Below are 24,551 nucleotides of genomic sequence, written 5' to 3' on the forward strand. Positions count from 1 at the left end.
TACTGGGAAAGTCTTAGCGTAATAAACATAGATTAGCAACGGCTAGGACATGTCCTGATGCAAATAGGTAATCAGAACATTCCCCTTCAGGCACTGAGAAAATGTGCTCAGTGCTGCAGTCAGTAGAGTAGTCAGTCATTGTGATGAATAAAGCTGGATGATTGCACCTTGTACAGGGAAGGATGTTTTCTAAGGCTATTTCAAGTAGATTTAAATCTCAGTAATTTAAACCCACTGGAAATGCAAGAAGAAAAATAATCTTTTCTATATTCTGAGGACTCAGAGCCATTATAAACTACATCTCACCAATAAGATACTGAAATGGATTCCTCCCATGTCTTTGAACACCATACAAGAGTCAGGAAATAGTTTCTCAGTTTTGTTCTCTGCTTTGATTTCTGGGACATACATGCAAGAAAATATGTTGGCAGAAACTGCACTACCTCCCATATCTGTCTTTTCTCAGCAGGTCTGTTTGCACCTTATTGCTATTAGTCAGTAGTTCTCATCCTGGTGACCTAGCAAGCATTCGAGCAAAATCCTGAGGAACTGTAGCTATTGTCATACCTCAGTGACCCTGATCCTGATACTGTCTGGAAAAGCATGATCTCTCACTACTGCTTTGGGAAACATCTAGTGCTATTCCCACTGTGCAAATAAAGAAGGCACATGGGGGAAAAGGGCTAGATGTCACTAGAAGATAGAAATGCAAAGCCTGTATTTACAATTGCAATCCAAGCAGTCTCTGTTCAGCTGCTGCCCGAGTCTGGAGGTATTGCTCACTAGGCTTTTCCCTGTTGCACCTAAGCCTTCTCTGTATACCTATGTTTCTGCTTTGGGGCAGGTCTGGAGCAGGCCATTGAAACTGTTGGACACCTGGTCCCCTGTGACAGTCCCCTTTAGGGCCCGAGCACTCCCCTCGCAAATACCCCTCATCACAATATCCTGGGGGCCACAAATCTCACCCTGGGTACAAAGACTGGTACAAACCCTCAAGACTGGTGGATTCCTTTGCAAAGTCTCGAGGTGGGTTTGCCACCCATTTGCTCCATAAAAGCCTAATTGCCTAAAATATCTTCACATGAGGAGAGGAACACAAGTTCAATGCTTTATTCCTACCTCTCAGCCCTACACCCTAACCAGGAGAAAACCTAATAGGCTGGGCCAGGGAGCATCTCCCCAGCCTCACTCTATCTCTCTCTCTCTCTGAAATAAATAAGCACTCAAGCAATATGAGAGAAAGCATGAACCCATATCCTGATGGTTTAAGCATTCAGTTTGCAGAAAGAATGCTGCTTTTCTGTCCCTGACAGAGGTATTTTTTAGGTATTTGCTATTAAGCAGTCAAAGGATAAAGACCCTTAAGGTGGGAAACAGGCCCTAGGATGCCTTTCCCAGCACCTCAATCACTAGGTCTCTCCTTACACTTGCTCTCCCTCAGTTTTCTGCTCCATAGTGGCAAAATTTGAATGAGAGGAGCCTCCCTCCTCTACCACCAGAGGCTCACACTGTGGTTAGGACACTCTGGCGGGTGGGAGCCTGAATCTTCAATCTGAGGAAGACAGAAAACCCAAGCTTCCAGAGTAATGGGTATTTTAAACAATAGGCCATTTTACAAAATGTAGCTGTTGGTCTGAACATGTCTTTTGGCAGCCAAAGAAAAGAACAAGTCCTAGTTAGTCCTTGCTAGAAACAGATGTTGGCACTCTTCTTTGAGACAAGACCATGCTCTGGTTCCCAAGTGGAACAAGGCTCTGGTTTCCTAGCTGCAGAGAGGTGCATCTATACTGAGCAGGGGCAGGATGTTTAGACCTACACATCTCCCCAGTGCTTCCTAGCAGCTTCTCATTCATTCAGTAGCATGTGGGCATTTTTGGTCCCCAGATGTCCTGTACAAGACAGCTCTAGGTCTAGAATGGATTCTTTCTGGATGGCTGGCACCTGTTAGGTGCTGCAGGGTTATTGTTTCCAGCCAGGAGTGACTTGCCTGTGGTCCTTAGGAAGGTTCACAGTGGAGCAATGAACTGGGCCCAGCTCTGTCACATTCCAGTCTAAGTGCTGCAGTCATCCTACAACTATTTAAAACCTTTTCCCAGACCATTGATCTAGTTCTTTAATTGCTGTTGTGGCTTTTTCTATGACCCTGTGGCTTTCATTGTACAGATTTGCCTAAAACCAAGGACTACTTTAAACTGCAGAGTTAAGAAAGCATTTTATACCTTCTTTATTATTAAGCATATTCAAACATCACCACCATCACTTTAATGAAGTGCTACTTCTTACTTGAGTACTTAATCTGTGGTACTGAGCCACAGCATCCTGCTTTCTGTCACAGAGAAAATAAAATGTCTTCTTCAGGGAAGTGAGAAAGCAGTTCATTTATCCCAGCAATAAACAGATTGTGGCTTTTAAGTATCCTGATTCCAGATGAGTATTTGTTTACATTTGTAGGTGTGCAGTCGGGACACTAGTAGCTGCCAGTGGGCTTTCAGATGTGCTTCTGAGAGACCAATCTTTTTGTGCAACCAAAATAATGAGGGAACTAAAACACAGCTCTATTAGTAAAGTTGGCTTTGTGTGTGATAGCTTCCAGAAACACTACCCATACACTAGAGGCAATGCTACAGATTCTCCTAATGATATATTTCATGCCTTTTACCACCCATGCAGAGTGTCCACAACCAAGAAAGGGAAAGCAGGACTCCAGCCCAGCTCAGGCACTGCTGGAACAGCCGGAGCTGCATTCCAGACGCACAGCTGCATTCTTTCCCACTGACACGACCCCAGAGGCTGCAGAGATGCAGGATAAAACCGAAAAAGCTTTAATTGGGCTTCTAGTATGACATCTTTATTATTGCCAGTAACTCCAATCATTATAACTCCCATACCATTCCAAGACTGCCACCAAAGGAGCTTTTTTCTGCTTCTGAGCTTCTTAATGCAGCAGTTCAAGCACACAGGCACACAGACACTCTTCTGCTGCTCCTGTAATAGTCCAGCTCTGCCACCTACATAGAATTTGCACAGAAAGTCACAGTGTTGCCATTTTGAGTGTCCAGGACAGTCTTATCAAATAAAGAAGTAAAACAGCCTTACGACTGAACATTGTATTCAAAGTTCTAAGACATACTTGCACCAGCTACAGCCACCCACATTTTTTTTTTATCACAATTAGCTGTGTTCAGCTGTCACATTCCTCCATTTTCTTACTAAATAATAGTTCACATCAGCTGCTTTGTGATAAAAGTCAACAGCATCCTGGGCTGCATTAGTCAGAGCACTGCTGGAGGGTCAAGGGAGTTGGTCTTGCCCCTCTATGCAGCACTGGTGAGGCCATACCTGGAGTGTTGTGTCCACAAAAGAGACATTGGACTTCGTGAAGCAAGTCCAGCACAGGGCCACAAAGATGACTGTGGGACTGGAGCATCTCTCATATATGGAGAGGCTGAGAGACCTGGGATTGTTCAGCCTGGAGAAGGCTGAATGTGTATCAATACCTAATGGGAGGGAATGAAGAAGAGGGAGCCACACTCTTCTCACTAGCATCCACTGACAATTGAAACCCATGACATTTCATCTGAACACAAGAAAACACTTTTTTTACTCTAAGGGTAGTCAAACACTGGATCAAGCTGTCCAGAGAGGTTATGGAGCCTCCATCTGGGGAGATATTAAAAAGTTGAATGGACAAGGTCCTGGCAAGCTTGGGGGATTGGACCAGATGATCTCAAGTGGTCACTTCCAACATAAAAGATTCTGTTTACTACATGGATGTTGAATGTATAGGTTATCTCCATCCTGAAGAATAATTAGAGGGCAGTAAATTGCAACGATGCCTAAATTTAACATACAATATCATAAATGTAACTAAGATATTTACTCCAAGTTAAAGCAGGAAATACAGACATGATGCTGTCAGACAATGGGGAAAAATGGGCAAACCAAACTGTCACTATATTTTAAGTACTTGGGCAGTGAAGACTTAATAAGCTATGCTACGCTTAAGAAACAGGTAACAATTTTTATCTTGATCATCATACTGTAAAATGTCATTAATGACACTGTAAGAATTCCACAAAGTGAGTACATCTGATACTGATAAACCAGGAAAGTAGTGTGCTGTTTATGCATGGAAAAACTGCTTCTGCCCTACAGTCCTGGATCTTCACTAGCCACTTTTCCCCACCTAGGGTTTCCCCCTGGTGTCAGTGACATTATCGTGGCTTTATCCAAAGCAGTGCAACTCTGTGTGCTGAAGAGGAGAAGAAGGTGGTAGTAAGGGGCTGGCCACAGCAACCTTTTATTGGCAGAACTGAGTGGCTAAGCATAACACTTCAGATGAGTTCTTTGGACGTCTGACTTCGCTCCCCCACTTATTAAGCAGAATTGACACCCAACTTTTTTTGCCATGTCTTAGTCAAAAGTCAGAGGCAGTTCAGCACCAACAGCTTGCCCAGAGACGCTGTGGGTGCCCCATCCCTGGAAATGCTCAGGGCCAGGTTGGGTGGGGCTCTGAGCAGCCAGGTTGGTGAGAGGTGTCCGTGTCCAGGTCCGGGCGCTGGAGCGGGATGACCTCCGGGGTCCCTCCCAACGGCCCCCCCGCGCCTACACCTCCCGTGGTGCCGCGCGGCGCGGCGCGGGCGGGGCGGGTGAGCGCAGGCGCAGTGGCGTGGCGGCGGTCGGAGCAGCCGGCAGCCATTGTCGCCGCGGCCGCACCGAGGCTCCGCACGGCCCGCAGGACTCGCCGCTCCGCGACGGTGTGTGGCGGCTCCTCCTCGGCTGGGGGGAGGCCGGGGTGGGTGCGGGGAGCCACTGGCGGGGTTCTGGCGGCCGGGCCCCGCGGTGGGGTGGGGACGGGCCGAGGTGGGGGAGCCGCGGGCGGAGGCCGCGCTGGCGCCGCGCGGCGCCGCAGGCCCGGGCGCTCAGTGGGGCCGCGGCCGGGCAGGCCTCGCGCTCCATCGCTGCCCCGCGGCGGGGAAGGCTGATCCCGGCGGGGTGGCCGGGAGCCGGTGGTGTTTAGAGGGGAGCGCAAAGCTTCGAAGAGCCGGAGGGGCCGGCGGCTCTGCGTGGGCCGGCGCCGCGGTGGCGGCGGGCCTGTACAGGGCCCTCCTGCCTTGGGCAGGCGGCGGGCCTGGCGCAGCCCCGGCCCATCTCGGCCGCTTGAAAGGAGGGAGGAGCAGATGGCCGGTTGCTGCGGGGCCGTGCTTCTCGACGGCTTTTTCTTATTTTGTGAGCCGCCAGCGAGCGAACGCGGTGGGATTGCGGTAGTAACAACGTGTGAAGCTCCGCGCCTTGCAAGTGTCAATACAGATCTCGCACCCACTGTACTCTCTGATGGTTGAGTAAATAACGCGCAGGCGGGTTATTCGCACCTCTTTCGCCTATCTGTGACAGTTTCACTGGTGGTCAGTTCCACCCACCCGCCCCGTATTCCTTTCCTTCTGCGATTATTCTCCCCACCTTGTTTTCCTACAGCTAAAAATACTGAACAGCAGCTACGCAGTCGTTTTAATCTTTCAAATCTGTGTTGCTCCCCAAATGAGCGCTATTGCCAGAGTGGCTGTTCTTGCCGTGTTTTAAAGCACACAGTTACGTAAGGCTGTCTTTTCTCTGCAAGGGCTTGCCTTTCCCTTAATACCCGCTGCTGGCCTTCCCAGTGTTTGCGTGGTAAGGCTGCGCAGGGGAAACCGGGGTACTCCACACTTCGCGAGGGAGGTGAACCAGCCCACTGAACTGAATTTCTGTGTGGTCATTAAAATGCACGTGTGAGCACAAAGGAGAGGATGGCTACAAAGGGCAGCGTTGTGGAGGAAGCACAAAACTTTCCACATGAAAGTGATTAAATAAATAGCCATCACCTCAGGTCGTGTTTTGGGGATGGCTGAGGCGAATCTGAGTGCTGTCACAGTTCAACCCCTCGCCCCATAAAAAGCCCAATACCCAGTTTTCCAAAATTCTGGCACATCTCAGATGGCACAGCGAGTCTGAGTAAAGAAACTAATCAAAAGACAGCTAATGGGTGTTCGTTAAATCACGCTAATTCAAAATACTGTATCCAAATTGACTGGAATTATTTTCACAGCTAATGTGATATGTTGTCTGTTCACTCTGCCTTCTTTACAACCCAGTATTGTAAGGCAAAATCACATCATATTTTCATTCTGTACGGCTTGGATTCTTTGTTTATTGTATGACAGCAAGCTCACTGAGTGAGCCAAATAATATTTTCCAGTTACAAGAACTTAAAAAATTTCTAAATCACATAAACTGAAAAAGTGACACCTCAGGGTAAACAATGGAGTTTTCATAAAGTGTCTCAAATTATGTATCCTAGATCAGTAGATAGTTTTGAAAATATGAATATCCAAAATAACGGGTTTTTTTTAATTTTTGCCGTTGTTGAAATCTCATAATGAAAAAATGTTTTTTCAGAACCTGACAGACTGTTAAAATAAAGTATTTATGGTTACTGGAAATGGAAACAATTGGATGATGACCGTTTATCTCTTTTATGCTAATACAACTTTTATTGCAGCAGTTCTTCCAGGTGAAAGCAAAAGTTTTATGTTTATATTTCAATGATTAGCATAACAGTTTTGTTCTTTTTTTTTTTTTCAACTGCTGCTAGCCCAGTAATTTAATGTTTGAGGTTATAGATTAGGGTTTTCTTTCATGCTTTGTGATACAAAAATCTTACTAGTCTGACAGCAAACAAAAATGTTATTTCAGGTAAAAGAAGTCGTTAAGTTATGTGCCTAAAAAGGAGAAAATGGGGAGTTCTGTGTGGGTTCTACCAGAAGTCAGCAAGACAGGATTTTTTCACTTCTCTTGTTGTAGAGAATTGGGTTTTTAACATATACCTGGAGGACAGTAAAATCAAATCCTATTTAACCAAGATTTCTGAGATGTAAAAGTGATCTTAATGACCCTATTTTAAGTTTGTTAATCTGATAAACAGTGCTGTTTTCTTTCTTAGCATCAACTTTAAGATGAGTGGCTGCCGTGTCTTTGTTGGACACTTGAGCTCACGTGCTCGTGAACGGGATGTGGAGAAATTCTTCAAAGGATATGGTCGCATACGAGAAATCCATCTAAAAAATGGATTTGGATTTGTGGTAAGTAATAACCTTGTTTTCCTTTCTCTTGCTTGTATGTACTAACCTTGCTATGCTGATGTCAAGGAAGGGAAGATGATTTAGAGAATAATAGTTGCAATGGGAAATGGAAAATATTAATACACATTTCAGACTGCTTTTCAGAATTTGGGATTACAGTCCAGGTTTTGCTCAAAGTCTTGGTAATATTCTAGCTGCGTTAAATACATTGATTAAAGGCTTTCATGGATTTAAAATTTATCCCTCATTTCTGAAGACTGTATAAATATCCTTTTATGGCAGTGCAAAATTTTACAGAGTCCCGATCTGGAGAAAAGTTTATAGAGAACCACTTATGTTCCTCTCTCACTCCTTATAAGCTGTCATTAATAACAAGTCTGCTTGCTCGTATCTCTAAATCACGGCCTGACATAAAACCAGAGTAGTCGTCTAAGACAACAGGTATAATAGGTGCCTGCTGGTGGACTCAAGCAGCACAGCTTTTGATTCTTGTAGCTGAAGTTAGTTACATTCACCATCAATACATGTTAACAGGGCTTATGTGTCTGTCACACTGTCGAATGAAATAGATGGTTCACTGGATTTCAGTTTCCTGGCACTGCTTTCTAGAGCTCCAAGCTCCTAAACTGTTGTCCAAATTTTGCAGTTCTGCGGGTTCCCAAACTAACTCAGGATCAGCCCATCTCTTAAATATTACCTTCTGAGAACTGAGAATTAGCTGTTCTGCAGCACTGAGTTCAAACTGGAAAGGTTGATACTGCCCTCACACTATTGCAGGTTTACATGCCATTCTTTCTGCCAAGATCAGTCCCTTGAGTGAAGTTAGAGGAAAAGAAAAAAAAACAGGCTTTGCCTACTTTAGCTTCATATGAGTATTGTTCCTTAATGCCTACACATGCTGGTTCCTGGTTGCCCTGCAGTATGAACTACTTCTTGTTGACTGCCAGTAGGTAAAGTCCGGAGGTAAATGGCTGATCTAGACATGAGCCTGGGTTTATTTAGAGTGCTTTTTCCAATTGCCGCTATTTCTCAATCCCCTTTCCCTGAGTGTTGCTCTTCTCTTCTTGGGCAGGGCTGTTGACTCATTCAGGAACAACTTCTGTTCAACTCCTGTAAGCAAGTCGGTCAGTCCTCCCTGCTCTCTTCTCTGGTTCCCAGGCGGAACCATTTTCCTTTCAAAGCTCGCTAATAAGATTGAGTAATTGTCTCATAAATTTATCTAAAAATTTTAGTTGTTCTCAGGATAAAATTTTTTTTCCTTACAACTGAACAAACCTTTCCCCTCTCTCCCCATACCGGTCATCCCATCACTCTGCACCCACAAGAGGAAATCATTTCTATTGTCAGTGTAACTGTGTTTTAGGTTTTGGAAGATTCTGACTGGATCCCTTTGGAGCTGCCCTTTCTTCAGGCTGAACAAACACAGCTCTCAACCTTTCTTTGTTCTCCAACCTTCTGATCAGTGTTGGTGGCCCTCTGCTAGCCTCATTCCAATTTTTCAATGTCTTTCATGAGCTGGAGGGACCAAAGCTGGACACAGTGTTCCAGGTGTGGCCTAACAAATGCTAAGTAGGGTGGGATAACCGGATCCCCTGGTCTGCTGCTTGTGCTCCTATTTATGCAGCCCAGGACGCAGTTTGCTTCCATTGCAGCAAGGCCACACTGCTGACTCATGCTTAGCTGACTCTCCACTAGGATTTCCATGTCCTTTTCGGCAGAGCTACGCTCCAGCCACTCAACCCTCAGCCTGTTCTGCTCTTTAGGACTATTTTAACCCAGGTGCAGCACTTCATGTTTATATTTTGTTAAAGCTTGTGATTCTTGTTTGCCTTACCTTTCAGCCTATCAAGGTCTTTCTGTGGGATGGTTTTTCCTTCTGGTATATCTGTTTCTCCTCCCACTTTGGTGTCAGGCACAAAATTGGTGAGGGTGCACTTGATCCTGTCATCCCTCTAATTTATAAACACATTGAAGGCATCATTTGTGACACTTCCCTTGCCATGTTTTGCCTGTTCATCTTTGGGTTTGGTTATTTAAGATCTGTATTTATAGAGCCACTCACAAAACCAAGTGAACATTGTTGTAGTGTTAAAAGCATGTTTCATTGTGCTTGATTGAAATCATTGCTTGATCTGTGAAACTTACTATATCTACTTAAATTTTGTAGATTTCAGGGTGTAATGTTTTCAAACTTCAGATCATAAAGCTAGATAGACTTGAAGACATTGGGTTTGTTAGAAACTAACTGAAATAACGGGAGTTGTAGGTGCCGACTATTGATACTCTTAAATGCTAGGCCTAAATTTTCTCAAGATAATCTTTGCAGCATCATGCGAAGATGTGTGATGTTTCACTTGGTAGTGAAACAGATTTGAGTGCAGAATGGGGAAGATTGATTAAGCCAGTATTGCTTTTGAAAAGCAGTTTACGGTTATGCAACACTTTCTTGAGAAACTTCTTCTCTGTTATTCGTTGCTCACAAGCTGCAGTTCCACTATTTTTTCTCTCCATCTACACTTGCTTCAAGCAGTCCCTACCCAGCTGCTTGTTCTCTCTGCTTTATTTCTTTCCTTTGTCCCCTCACCTCACATGGCGTTCCTGCAGTTGTACAACCACATAATGAACCTACCTGGGGAGCTGATCTATTTGAAAAACAACACTGTCTTTTTCACTCCACCTCCTGCACAAAGTGTGCTATTTTTCATCTGGGTATGTTTCTTGACCTAGTTTCCTGCAGAGCTGTACAAATAGCTTTGGCAAGAACCAGTGGGCTGGATAGTGGGCAGAGGCTACTCAGGCTGACTAAAGCAGCATTTCTGCCAAAAGTGAAGTGAGAGATTCCGTTGGAACACTATATGGAATTATGCATGTTATAGCTAATCTGGACCTGCAGGTGGCCAGTGCTGAAGATGGGCTTATGTTTCATACTCTTCTTACAAGGGCACCTTTTTGCCCAGCTAGTGAGCTGAATTCACTCAGAAAAAAATTAGAAGGGCTTTTTTTCTGGTTTACTCTTTCTTTGCCAATTCAGTAAGAACTGAATTAGCCCCAGAACTCTTAAGAGGATTCTGTGAGTGCACAAATCTCCTGCTTTTGTTTGCAGTTGATCAGCTCATGTTATTTTGTAGGATTTCCATGTATATAGGGCTGTGTTTTAAACTGTATGCCTTGAAATAATTCTCTCCACCTCTCTCCAAAAGTATTTTAGATACCTCTGTAGTAAACCAGGTCATTTAATTAATTTATTTTATAGAGGTCCTGCAAATAGTTATACTGAAACAACTGAGGGAGGCAAAAGGGGTTTGTGGGGTGGAAGGAGAAGAAAGGGTTGTGAATAGGAACACCTTTGCTTTCCAGTCATAAATGTACTATGAATTCACTTTCTTGTTCAGAGTTCTGGGTAATACTTGCTGCAGAAATCTAAAATTTATAAAGAACACATACTTACTAGTGTTTGCATATAACATGAGGGAAAAGATTTTTTTGTTCCTATTTTCTTTCAAGGAATTCGAAGACCACAGGGATGCTGATGATGCAATTTATGAACTAAATGGTAAAGAGTTGTGCGATGAAAGGTAAGTGTGATATCATAATTTCCCTAAAGAACACAAAAAGTGCTTTGCATCCAAATGCAGTGTATTATCTTGTGCTCTGATGCCCATTTCTTTTGGCTCTGTGGTGGGATACTTTAAAGACATTCATGGTGATTCAGGCTATAGTCTTCTATAAGACAAGATAATTTTGGGACTGGAGGAGGAGTGGTTTGGAGCAGGGCTGACTGTTTTCTCTACCTGCACTTAGTTCTCTTTCAAAGCTAACTCAGGGTCTTGTTATTAGAGGAAATATTAGTAAGAGGGAATTAAACTTATTTGTTATTTACCTGTCTGTTGACCAGAAAATAAGATGATAAACGTGTCATCATTTGGAGCATTGCCCTTCAGGTTGCAGCAATGGGGACTATGGTCATTGTATGTTACAGTAATTTTTATTATGATTGTGGAAGCTGGATTTTAGGTCATTAGGTTTTTGTTACTTATTTTGGTACTCTTCTGTCTCTGTGGTTACTCTTGGGCTCTGGTTAAGCAAATTCAGCTGTATCAGTCTAAATTACAGACCTGTGACAATTTTCATGAAAAGTCTGAGGGATATGAATGAGAAAAGAGAAACCCTCTGGTCTGGCTCTTTAAGAAATGCCAGTGATTGTGTTATAAATCATTCCTTGCAAGGGCAAGATAATTCCTGTTTGTGCACATGTGCTTCCAATTGTGAAAGATTTTTAAGTCAGTGTCAAATACTTGAAGTTTGTTGGTTTATTTTTTCATGTGCTGTTTCATTTTGTTCCTGTCATAAGGGTCACAATTGAGCATGCTCGAGCCCGAAGAGGAAGGGGGAGATTCTCACAACGGTTCAGTTACTATCAGTCTCAGAGTGGATCTAGGTAGGTGGTCTGGACTCTTTTTCCTCCCAACACAGTAACTGAAGAACTGCAGCGAAAAAGTGTTTTCTTCTTGTGATTTAGGGATCCAGCACTGCTCTTGTATAGCTTCACGAATACATTCTCAAACCTTGTAGGTCCATTACTATTATTTGCCTTCTCTGTCTGAGGAGAGTGTGGACTTTAAAGCTGTTTAACTGTCTCGCAGAGGTTCACAAACCTATTATGAAATGCTCCTTTGCCATATTGTAGGCACTACGTTGGTCTTGCCTCCTACCTTCGCGTAAATGATGTGAAGGAGTATTGCTGCAGTTGTAATGGCTGTTTTTGACACTAAGTCAAGAAAAATGCCAGGCTTCTCTCTTGAAACTTTTGTCATCAAACTGAGCTTACATGCTAAGTAGAATTATTGTAGAGCAACAGTTCAAGGTACTTACTGTCTAACAAGCTTTCACATTTCCAGTTGTATAGTTATCAAAATGCTTAGTTCAGCACAGCCTAGAAAAGGAGCAGTGCTAGGGCACAAGATACTAACACGTGCAGAAGTGCTAAAATACCAATTGACTAAGTTTGCTGACCAAACAGGTGCCTTACTAAAGGAGAATCTCTGTCCAGAGATGGACTCTGAATAACAGGACATAGCTCTTCTCTAGAATATCTCTAGTGGACACGCAGTATTTGTGGAGTTGTTCGTTTTCAGTGATTTGAGCCACTGGTGAACCTTACACCAACTTGCAGTGAAAGTTCTGCAGATTCGAATATATTCTACCACACAACTAGTCATTACATCTTTGTACTTTATACCTACCTGTGTAAAGTAAAAACGTATGGAAAAGTTTGCTGTGGCCCATGCAGAACAGAGATTGAAAGAAAGACAAAGATATAATGGATAGAAACCTTTGTTTCAGAGTCAGAATTGCTGCCAGTTACAAACCAGTGTCTAGAACATCTGATTTGCATATGAAAGTATGCTAATTAGATAATTTTTTCTTAGCAGCAGTAACCTTGATGCAGTATGATTGGTCTGAGGTCCAGGCTAGAAGTGGACTTGTAAAATAGGAAGTGTGATTTAAGGTTGTGGGCATCTGACGCTATAGTCATGTTCATGATGTCAGACTGCCAGTGCCAGACAGGAAGAGTCTGCGGTTTGCTATAATGGAAAAATGAGACAGCCTGCCAGTTTTGTGACTCTGGGACCTCTGTTTAAATACCTGGAAGATACGGATGTTCTGAAAAAAATTGGGACACTTCGAGGTATGCACTGAAATGAAATTGCCTGTGCTTCAGTGTACAAATCAATATGCACAATTTAGGATTGTGTTTCTGTAGGAGGAAAAGATGAGAATAATTTTCTCTAAGGTCAGTGCTCTTGATTCTTGAATCTTTTTTCTAGTAATACAAAGTAGTGTCATTGTTAGAATCCTGCATTACTTACCAAAAGACTGGCATACCTTTTTCTGTAATTCTCAGATCCCTTTCTATTCAGAATGACTAGGATTGGTAGCAGAAAAGACTTGCAAGGGTATTCTTTTTAGATGTACATTCTTTCCAGATGTTTTACTGTCCTGTATGAATATTTTCAGGCCACATTTTCATTTTTGAGAGGGTCTTTAATTTTTTGTTAAATTGAAAACATCAGCTTTCATTCAGGAACTGTAAACTGCCATAGTTATTTCAGGGCAACCAGTTCATTAGCTCTCATTTTACTGAAATAGGAATATTTCTACCAAAAAAACCCCCTAATATAGATCGTGGTGGTTTTTAAAAATATTAACAAGTTATTTGGAATTTAGAAGCATGAACTAAAATGCCTTTGAATTGTGCCCTCTAGCTCCCTGACCTGAAGCAGAATGGAACAACATAAAAAAAGATAGAAAAAAAGATTGTCCTTTCCATAAATATGAGCCAAGCAGGTCAAATACCAAAATTAAACTAAATCTCTTTGAATTATTTTCATTCTACCAGACAGTTATTTTGGTGTATCTAGAAAAAAAATGACAACTATATTGACTGCCTTGGTAAAAAGTTCATCAAAATTCTTTTTAATCCCTGTGTAGCAGCTTGCTTCTAGTAGTGGAGTCTTAAATATGTTCTTGACAGAGGAGAAGTCTGCAGTCCAGCAACCAGGAAATTACTTCAATCTTACAGTAAACTGTAGAAAACGTCAGATTTCTTAAGTTCAAAATTCCTAACACTGGAGAATTTTTTTCTTTTTTTTTCCTTTGAATTCTTGCAGCCGGTATGGACCTCCTGTTCGTACTGAACACAGGATCATTGTTGAAAACCTTTCCTCCCGTATCAGCTGGCAGGTGAGTTAGCATCTTATCTTCTTTTTTTCACACCTTATTTTACTACCCTATAAGTAGACTACTTTCAGCCTAATTTCTTAATAAAGCCATCATAAATATTTAATGTGAACAAAAAGCTTCAGTGATTGCTAAAAATTAGCATTCCAACACTTGAAGAAGTCTTTTGTTTCATAGCTGTGCAAATAGCTCTATAACTAGATTTTGTAGTTGGGAACTGATTCTCCCTTACTTGTGTTTACCAGCTAATAAAACTTTTGAAGACTCTAGATTGTTTCTAAAATACCGAAGCATAACATTCATTCAAATGTCATATCATCCTTTTGTATTGTTATACCTGGAAGTGCATGCCTTTGTTTTGAGTGAAATTTATGGTCATTTCATATGTTTTGCAAAATCTTTTGTGACCTGATGCATGATTGAGAAGTCTGGTAATACATTGTTATAATGGAGGGAATTTTAAGAGAGCTACTGTATCAAGTATGCTTACTTTAGATATTTTTTTTTAAAAACCCCAGACTTTCAATACTTGTCGTGAAGATTTCTTACCACCTTTCATTTTTGTTTTTTTTCCATCCTTTGCTACTGTTTTGTTAATATCTAGCTGGCTTTTAACAGAATAGCCCTATAATCAATTCCTTTAGTTGTGTTCTGCGTAGTATACAGTCTATAGAAAGTTCACTTTTTAAGGGCATAGCAACAGATGCTATTTACAAAAGGTGAGTGAATAGTGGAGTTTAGTCTTGCTCATTAAGCTTTATTCATTAACCTATATTCAGAGAATATAAAGAGACTTTAATTAATGTACTGAAAGATGCAGTAGAAGATGTTGAATGTTCAAAGCCTCGGTCCTGAAGCTACTTCCCCGCAAGGAGGCTGCTCAGCCTGCCTGGAGCTCTGCTGATGTGTTTCATAAGAGTTTGGGTGCAGTCCATGCAGATAACCAATTGAACTAATTTTGTTTATCTTCTGCATCACAGGTTCAAAGGGTTCATAATTGTACAGTTGTGTTAATTATTGAATAGTAAAAAAAAAAACTGAGTTGATGTGATGAGCAAGTGGATTTAATCTAAATATCTTCTGGGTATGCTACGCGGTTACATTTATGAAGAGATTGTCACTTGGAAACAACAGTAGGGACCAGAGAAGTAAGCTATAGTGGAGTGTCAAGGAGAATAAATCGTGTTTAGTGTTAAATTTGTAAGTTGAAAAAAAAAATTAGCATTTCTTTAAGTTTCTTTTACTTGTGAATATTTATAATGGCTTTATGTGTACTTACATTTTAATCTGAAGCCTATCCAATTCAGATTTCATACTAGTGAATCTTAAGTATTCTAATTAAATGTTTTAATGACTTAAATATACAATAAGTTAGCATAAGAAACTTGACTTCTTGATACCTGCCTAAATAGACATCATTTGGAGCTAACAACCACATGTAAGCTGCATTTAGTTTTGAAGCTGTACTACTTTGATACTGACTATAGTGTTTTAACTTCTAACTATGCTACTTACACAACAGATTAAAATAGCTAATGCATTAACAGTAGTGGCATTATTCTTCCCTTCTAATCCTTGAGCTGCTAGGAAGCACAGTCGGTATAGAACCTTGCTTTAAAACTTACGCACCTAATTTCATGTTTGATGTGTCCAGATCCCCATGCTTTGAGAACATCTGTCTCCTTTAGAAGTTATTATGTTGGGATATTAAAAACAAACAAACAAACAAGCCACAAAATTGTTAATAGATAATCTCATCTCTAAGTAGTAGGCAAACTGTTAGAATTCTCCTACTTTAACGAACGTATTTTTCTACATGTTCAGAGCTTTCCAACCACCCTTATTAGTTCTTCAGTATCTGTGAATTTTCAAACAGTTGAAAAAAGTAGGTCTGTGTTACATCAAGATGTATTTTTTAATAGGTGTTTGTTCTATTTATGGTTGTCCTACACTTTATATTTTTTTTGCTGTGAAGGACAACAGGGTTTTCTTGTGCTGGTTAAGGTGAATCAGAACAGTAAACTTAGGATAAAATTTGATTGTTCCGCTGGTTAAGTAAAACTAGGTAACTTTAAAACAATCCTCTTAATAACAGAATGTTGAGCTTTTATAACACGTGCACACTTACCCTGTTTTGAGCAATAATGCCAGCATCTTAATCACATTGTCATTGCTATTACAAAAGATACTTCATGTTGATGATTCTTAGGATTCAGCATATAGTGCGGCAAGACTGGCAGCCTCAATTTTAAAGCCTAAAGTTATTGAATTGGGAAATAATTATGTAGATTAACAATTTAGATTTCATTTTGACTTACCGGTCCTGGTCTGGTTAAACTCTCATTGACTTGAGCAGAGCCAAAATCTCTAAACTGAGGTAAACATTCGAACGTTGGAAGTATTGTTTTTAATGGTGCTATAGGGCCTATTTTTCATTGCTCTTTCTTTGTGTTAAGTAAGAAAAATTACAAATAAATAAACAAGAAAAATTACTACTTTGCATATGCCAGTTTTTAACAAAACTGTTGAATTTTAATTAAAATACTGGATAAAATTAAGCTTTCTCATATTCTGTGGCAAATGTTCTAAAGTTTTTCTTGGCTTTTTGTTTTGTAGTCTTTTCTTTCTTAAGCATATTTCTAACCAAGTGCATTTTGAACCTCTTCTAACAACCTTGATTTGGTTAACCTTCATTTTTCTTGTGTGGAGGAAAAAGAACCAAAGATTTGGGGGTTTTCTAGTGGCTGAAATTCTAGGGTTTGGCCTGTTCTGAATTTTCCTTTTGGTTCCTATGACACTCCTGTTTTTTGGCGATCTAGATCTTGGTTTGCCTGGGTTTGATCTCGATTGGCTAGCACAGATCATCCTCGGGTTCTTTAGCCACTTCTGGAGACTGGAGACTATGTCCAGTGCTTTCAGGGCCTCTGGTACCTCCGTGAAGCATATTGCTATGAGCCATCACTCTGCCTTTCTCATGTAAGAGAGTTCCTCTTGGCCAGCTAGGTATTGGACAAGCAACTCTTTGCTTAAGGTACCTTCTTATATCACCTGCCACTTGTGGCGTTTTGCGGTAAGTAGTCTGGGATTATAAAATACCAGATACTGTTTGGTAAAAGTGCTGCCTTAACTTATACAGATGTTTAGCTCTTTTGTGACCTTTTGCATTATTTGTTTGTGCTTTATCTATTGCTAAGCAAGTAATTTTACTGTTTCTGCGTGTTTCACCTCTGTTAAGTTTAATATGAGGATTCTATTGACGTGACACTGTAGTGTGACAGATATTCAAGTGAAACTTAAGAAAAAACATTCGCTTTGTAAAATTTTTGATCATATAGTAATTACACGGTTTTGCTTTTAATTTTACTGGGAAGTTGGGGGAGGTGAGCATATAGGATGAATTTGTGTACATATATTGGATTGTCGTTTAACTGGGGTGTTAGTTATGAAAATCTGCATTTATACCATGGTGCTTCTCATCTCTTATTGTTCTGATTTCAGTGCACATGTTGGTATTTTAAGTACTGCACTGTGTTTTCATAACACCTGTTTTTGGGATGCAGGATTATCTTAAAAGCAGTGTTTTATTCACTGTAGTTGTAAAATGAGGGATCTTTTCTAAATGCAGCTGCTATTTCAGTTTCAAAAATTTTTTTTAAATTATATGTATATTTTTATACATATAAATTGAAAAACATTAAGCAGTTTTAGCTTTAGGGGAGTATTACTGGTAGCTGACTCATTTGTGTCATGTTTAAGACTAAAATGTTAACTTTTGCTGCAGGACTTGAAAGATGTTATGAGAAAGGCAGGGGAGGTCACCTATGTGGATGCTCACAGAAACAACAGGAATGAAGGGTAAGTTCACTTTGTGTCTAAATCTGTATAACCAAAACTGTTAAGGGCACAATTATTCTTGTGCTATAAAAGAAATTAAATATAAATCTATGTTGTGACTTCGATGCTGAAATTTCTCCAGTTAAAAAAACAAAACAACACAAAAAACAATCAGTCAGAAAGTAGGAGTTCAGTATTGAACTCAAGTCTCCATACTCTACCATGAAAGCAATGTGTGAAAGCAGAAAGGAAAGGGAGAATACTTTTCAACAGTTAAATTAAGCTGTCTTTAACTTACTTTTATATAATCACTTATGAGTTGACTCCTGAGGCTAAAATACCTCCTGTCTGTGGCTGGTTTGCACTGCTTCAACAGTCAAAGTCATGGGAAATGAACATAACCAACCTCCACAGGCAATACCTACTTGCCTGCTCTCCATTCCTAATTCTGCAGACTACAAAGGTACAAAGACTGGATTTTTTGTATTCACTGTTAAAAATTCTTAAATAGGGCAGGAGAATCTGCAAGTTTATTTTGTTTCTTGGACAGCTTTGGATTGCAGTTTAGTGGAGGACTGAAAGATACTTCCTCAGCTGGTGCAGGTTTGTTTAGCTTCTTCCATTGCCTCTCATTGCAGATGAGAGTTCTGGTAATGTTAAAGGTATAGATGTGAAAGGTATAGGTGGCTAGTACTGTTAGTGTAATATTTTCCTGTTAACCAAGTTAAAAGTTAGTTTTCAGAAGATAAAACATCAAGCCACGAATCTACAGATTGAAAAAGGGCCAGACATGTTCTCCTTTTTCAGTTTCTCTGAAACTTTTTTTTTTCATGATGGTAAACAGGGTTGTGGAGTTTGCATCTTACAGTGACATGAAGAGTGCACTGGAAAAATTGGATGGCACTGAGCTGAATGGACGCAGAATTAAACTGACTGAAGACCACAGAAGGCATAGGTATGTCACTTGACCTGATAAAATTCTGCTGAGGGCAGGGATTTGGGCAGTATTGATGCCAAAGTTTTATTATCTAATTTTTTGTCCCCAAGCTAAATATCACTGCACAGAACCACTTTCTAGCAATGTAAACAGATTAAGATAAGAAGTAACTTGCTGAAACAAGGTAAATAGAACACTTTTGGATGAGAGTAAGATTTTCTTGTAAGACAAAATGTGATATTATAATGAAAGAACTTTTAAAAAGCTATACATTTTGGTATTAAAAACCTTTAATTTAATGGAAAGCTGTTTCACAGTCCTGTGAAATGTTGATAAATAGTTCTTAAGGCCAGGTTTTTTGTGACAATAAAAGAAAAACAATTAGCTTGCTTGCATTATTCCGAAAGCTGTTCTGCCATTTAGTCATTAAAAACCCATGTTGGCTGAGCTTTTTAACTGTCTCTCTTAAAAAGAAGTCCATTTCTTTCCATGAAAAAAGGGATGCATTACTAATTAAGGTGTTAAACTTTTAGGCCCTAAAGTGTGTTGGTGTTCCACACTTAGAGACTTTTTTAGCATCTTGAAAGAAACTTACTAATTTTCATGGGCATTTCTAGAGAGAATAAATGCCACAGGTATGAAGTTTCATTTCTGTGTTTTTCTTGATAAATGCATAAGAATTGGTTTGTCTCCTCCTGGCAGGAGCTGGGGGGAGGCATCTTTTATTCAGCAGTTCATATTTTGCCAAACCAGAAGAGAATGTTAAGGCCAGAAGTTCCTGATAGCCTTGACCTAAGATACTGTCATGATGGAGCATAACAGAAATCTAGCAGCACTCTGCAATAGCTGAATGCTGTGAATAGTGCATTCAGATGTTCAGATTGATGTGCCATGCACACCAAGTAGTTGAGAATTTTAATTGATTACTTTAAATTTAGTGGGAGTTGAGACTACAGCTTTTAATTGTGTTTTTCTAGAAGCAGATCTCGATCAAGGAGTTACTCAAGATCTCGCAGCAGGTCCAGGTCTACAGGATCTTCCAGATCAGACAGCCGGTCCAGGTCAAGGTCAAGATCAAGGTCCAGGTCCAGGTCTCGCTCTCGTTCCCGATCTCGCTCTCGATCCCGGTCTCGTTCTCGCAGCCGTACTCCTAAAAAGAGTTACTCCCACAAAAGCCACCGCTCCAGCTTGATAGCTTCTTCCCCATCTCCCTCTTCTTCTAAAAGAAAATCTCGTTCTAGGTCGAGCTCTGCTCATAGCCGTAGTTAACCTGCTCTAAGAGATGTATTAATGCATTTAATTTGATTCAAGTTTCTCGAAGACTTGAGACAAATTATATATGAGAACTGGGAGGGGAAGAGTTAACATGATGAAAGGGTGACCTCCTCTTACATTGCCAAAGTGCCTGTCATCAAATAGGCCATCTCTGTGAGGAGGGGCTGGCTGTCAGCTTTCTTCTTTCAGTGAAGTCTGGAGTGGGAAGTCTTTTTTATTTTTTCCCCTGCTATTAGTAAACATTTCTATCATAGATATATTATGTACACATAATGCTGAGGTAATGGGATGAGACAATACGCTGCTTTCTCCCTATCTTGCCCCCACTTTCCCCTCCACCTCCAAGGCCTTTGACTTCCAAAATACTATGTTAGCTTTTGTCCTTGGTATTAAGTCCGAGAACAGGAAGTATAGATTTTAATCCTTTAAGGTTCTGTGGCTACTTTTCTGTGCGAGAATGAATGGACCAGATGAAATTAGTTTAGAGTTCCCTTTTTTCCCTGTTGCTTGGCTTAACAGGCTGTTTTAAGTTCCAGCTTTACATGACCTTGACAATATGCTTAATTTGCAACAGACTTTCAGGAATACACATTGTTTAGTTGAATATTGCTCATTTGGATAGTGAATCAATACAATGTTAAGCAGTAATGAAAGCTGGAATTTTCTGTTAAAATGAAACATACCATCCAAATGTCAGGATTATTGAGAATCCATTATAATAATTTTACAGTAATTCACTAGTATGTGGTATTGTATGTATAGGCCTTATTTGACAGGTGATTCCATAAAACTGCACAGAAATGTCAATATGCATGTCCATGTTTTTGATGTTTATAAGAGTGACATAGCTTTCATACCCAGAAGTGTGATACTGAATAACATGTGTATGACTAGCAATAGTCTTGATGGAAAGGAAGGTTATTTTAGTAATGAGAGCAGCAAAAAATATCCCAGGAAAAGTGTAGTCAAAATCTCCTGAATGCACAGTTGTTTTGATTAATAGAAATTTCCACTGCAAATACTGTTCGTTCTTAAAATTTGGAATTAGGTACTTTTTTTTAACTTCTGTATCGTTAAAGAAGGGAAACGTTTTTGGAAAAAGTATGTAAATTAATCCCAAAGTCTTACATGTGTTTAAATGTACCATTCCTAATAAAATCAAACCTTTTTCTGGCTTACTTTGCAGTTTTGTTTAATGGTGTTTGTTGTTTACTTCATAAAATCTTTCTAACATGATCACAGAGAAATTTATTTGAAGGTATACCTGTATGGAAGCAAGCAAAATGTAAACTAGAAACAAGTTATGACATGTAAGTAACGGGGTCTGACTAACAGGACAGGATCGGATTTTACTGTCATGGCCAGCAGTGGCTGTTTGAATGGATGGCAAAATATTCTTTCCTCGCAGACAGGTTTGTGTGATACCTTCTGGTCCACCAGTTCAGCAGAGGAGTCAACAACCAAGTGGCCGTAAGTGTTGGAATTTTTCTGTAGGTAAACTCATTTGGTAAACTTTTGAAATACTGTACTAGAGATTCTTATTATAAATATGCACACAACTTCTGTGCATATAAGGCTTCAAGGTTGATACCCTTTATAGAGCCAAGTTACTGGTGACCCTGCCCATAGGAGGAGCGTTGGAACCAGATGACCTTTAAGGTCCCTTCCAACCCAAACTATTCTGTGATTCTTTGCATGTTTGGCATGATGTGATTTGAATATTCTAGCAGTTCAGAAGGAACACTAGACAGAAATCACTTTGCAGTGGAATCTTACTAGATGTGACTGTTGGGAAAGCTGGAGTATGCTCATCTGTGTTAAATGTCAGTGTTGGTTTTGGTGATTTTGTTAGGCTACCAAAAAAATTCCCCAAAATGTCCACTGCCTCACCTAGTACCTTTGAGATTGGCAAGTCCAACATCAGAGACCTTCAGTGCTTCTGAGCGCAGCATGCTTACCTTGCATATTGTTAAAATGTAGAGCGAATGTAGATCTTCTTTATTAATTCTTTCTTGTACAACAGTATTTCCCTTCCATAAGTTTCCATTGATTCAGTCAGCAGTGGCAACAGTAAGATGAATATAGACCTAAGAAACCAGCCTCCCCTTTTCTCCCCTAACACCTTGAGGTTATAAGCAAGTTTAGCATCATCGTCATGACTGCAACCATAAATACACACAGCTTATTTCTGAACCTAAGGCCCAGTCTGCCCATAGGTTTGTGTTGCTGTTAATACTGGTTAGAAGTTGGTTTTTTAAACTATATGACTGAACTGATAGTGGTCTAGTGCAGGAACACCTATGTCAGTATTTATTTTCTGTGCTGGCACAGTAGTGATTTAAACATCTTTGCCAGCACAGCAGGATCTAAGTTGACTGTAGTGCTGGTTTCTAAATGTAGCAACAGGTAACTAAGGGCTGCAGATTGTAGGGTGGTGTTACCAAAGCAATGTGACACAGTGGAAACTGACCTCACTAATTTTTTTTTATGTTTTTTAAGGTGGCAAGCAGTGGCTCTTTGTTCCCCTAAGATACATAAAGGTGTTTAGGTGAGGAAAAGGCAAGTTTTTGAAATACTAAGAATATTAAATCTGATCTTGTCTGGGGAAAGATTTGTTTATGGTAGAGGTTAACTTTGCAGCTTTCTCAATATTTATTTGAAGGGCAAGGATAGGAATCTTCAGCTAAAACCAGTTTTCTTAAAGGAAAGGTTGAGTCCCTGGTTACTCGACTCTTAGTTGTTCATTTTGGTGTATTAATTTTGTTGCCCGGAGAAATAACGGATTTTGAAGCCCCAATTTTTATTTATTGTGTACGTGACTTCCATGACTTTTTCTGTATCAAAAAAAGCTTAAGTCCTTAAAAAAATATACATGGGGGAGAAGGCGGACTGGTGGTCTGATATCACGCACTCCCCCTTTCCTGCTGTGTCACCACCAGACTTGTTTTTTCTTAAAAAGGACAAACTATGAATAGCAAATGGGATTTTTTTTTCTTTTAGGAAAAAAAGTAACAAAAACACAACTCAAATCTCAAGACTCATATCGGGAAGTCTTAACAATTTTGCGCAGATTTCAGAGCAGCACAGCCCTGTTTGGCACGTGGTAGAGTTGGAAATGAAAACTACATTTTTCATTGGGGATTAAAGTTTCAACCTTATCTGACATGTAAAATGAGCTACAACTGTGTACACTTAATTAATTGCTTTAATGAAGGGTAATTCATGGTACCACTCTAAGCTGGTCCTGTCTGACCTCAGCTTGGGCCAAACCCAATCTGGAATTTGCAGTTTTGGGCCATATGGGTTAGTGCAGAGGGGTTAAAATTAAAAGGACAGTTCAGCAACCTGAATAAAATACTTATTTGGTGGTCTGCAAGCTAAGAATACAGTCTTGAGAGGAAGGAAGAGGGACTGGGATGGATAGAAGCCATGAAGGGAAAAAACAGGGAGTTTTGAGTTTTGACAGGTGGCAGTTTCAGTGTCAAGACGAGACCACAGACAGGAATACAACCTTCATACTCATCAACAGTTCAAATTTAGAGGTTTCCTCCAGCACATGACCCTGAGATAAATTGAGGAACGTAAGTGCTTGTTGGTTTTTCTTAAAAATATTCGATGTTCTGCTGAAGAGCAAAAAGTTCTAAAGAAAACTGAAGTTGTTCCTGTGAGAAGATGGTACCTATAGGTCAAGTAGACAACTTGATTAGTAGACACAGACTTGCTTGGTAGACTTTTGGGAACACAATGTAGTATGAAACTTGTCTGGAATGTTGTCCTGGTTTCACCCCTGCTGGCAAATAAAGCACCACACAGCCGGTCACTCACTCCCCCCCACAGTGGGACAGGGGGAGAATCAGAAGAGTAGAAGTGTCAAAACTCGTGGGTTGAGATAAAGACAGTTTAATGGGATAGAAATGGAAGAAAATAATTATAATAATGATGAAAGAATAAGAATACAAAACCATCATGCACAATGCAGTTGCTCACCACCCACTAACCAATGCCTGGTCAGTTCCCAAGCGCCAGCCCCTGGTCACTTTCCCAACAGTTTATATACTACAGGATATCCCTTTGGTCAGTTGGGGTTAGCTGTCCTGGCTGTGTCCCTTCCCAGTTTCCCATGCCCCCCCCAGCCTCCTCGCTGGTGTGGTATGAGAAGCCTAAAAGTCCTTGATAAATACTACTTTGCAATATCTGAAAACATCAGTGAGTTACCAATATTATTCTCATCCTAAATCTAAAACACAGCACTATACCACTTACTAGGAAGAAAATTAACTCTATTCTAGCTGAAACCAGAAGAACTATTATTGTATTTCTGAGAACCTAACAGAACATTTTTAGACTACATTGGAACAAATTATTTACCCATGTCAGGTGCCTTACTTCCAACTTCACAGAGCACAGAAATGGAAGTTCCACTTTAAGATAACTGTAAATAGGCTTCTTTACTGTATTAAAGTCATGTCTTTTCTATCAGTGTGTTCCAACGTCTTATGATTTCCATGAGAAATCTGGGAATCATCCCTTCCAACTGGCAGAAAACTACTGCTCCCAGCCCTGCAAAGATGAAAGGAACAGAGCTCTGAAGTTGTGATGCATCTGCAAGTAAATCTGTCATTACTCCCCCTCTTATTCTGCTAACCAGA

At 40.4% G+C, this 24,551-nt stretch overlaps 1 protein-coding gene across 1 annotated transcript; it reads left to right on the forward strand.

Moving 5' to 3' along the window:
- Positions 1–4,643: 4,643 nt before the first annotated feature.
- On the forward strand, positions 4,644–21,081 carry LOC113980892 (serine/arginine-rich splicing factor 5-like). The gene is made up of 8 exons (XM_027708116.1): positions 4,644–4,757; positions 6,977–7,115; positions 10,620–10,690; positions 11,467–11,553; positions 13,787–13,859; positions 17,638–17,711; positions 18,535–18,645; positions 19,605–21,081. The coding sequence occupies exons 2-8, from the start codon at positions 6,990–6,992 to the stop codon at positions 19,894–19,896; spliced, it is 834 nt and encodes a 277-aa protein (XP_027563917.1). The 5' UTR covers positions 4,644–4,757; positions 6,977–6,989; the 3' UTR covers positions 19,897–21,081.
- Positions 21,082–24,551: the final 3,470 nt, after the last annotated feature.

The sequence above is a fragment of the Neopelma chrysocephalum genome, unplaced genomic scaffold, assembly GCF_003984885.1.
Source record: "Neopelma chrysocephalum unplaced genomic scaffold, ASM398488v2 Primary Assembly neopelma1_24, whole genome shotgun sequence".
Taxonomy (NCBI): Eukaryota; Metazoa; Chordata; class Aves; order Passeriformes; family Pipridae; genus Neopelma; species Neopelma chrysocephalum.

Excerpts from the sequence above, each read along its gene's own strand:
- LOC113980892 (XM_027708116.1), top strand. The coding sequence starts at position 6,990 with ATGAGTGGCTGCCGTGTCTTTGTTGGACACTTGAGCTCACGTGCTCGT. Across the intron at positions 7,116-10,619 it reads AAAATGGATTTGGATTTGTG|GAATTCGAAGACCACAGGGA; the intron begins GTAAGTAATAAC and ends TTTTCTTTCAAG. Across the intron at positions 13,860-17,637 it reads CCTCCCGTATCAGCTGGCAG|GACTTGAAAGATGTTATGAG; the intron begins GTGAGTTAGCAT and ends CTTTTGCTGCAG.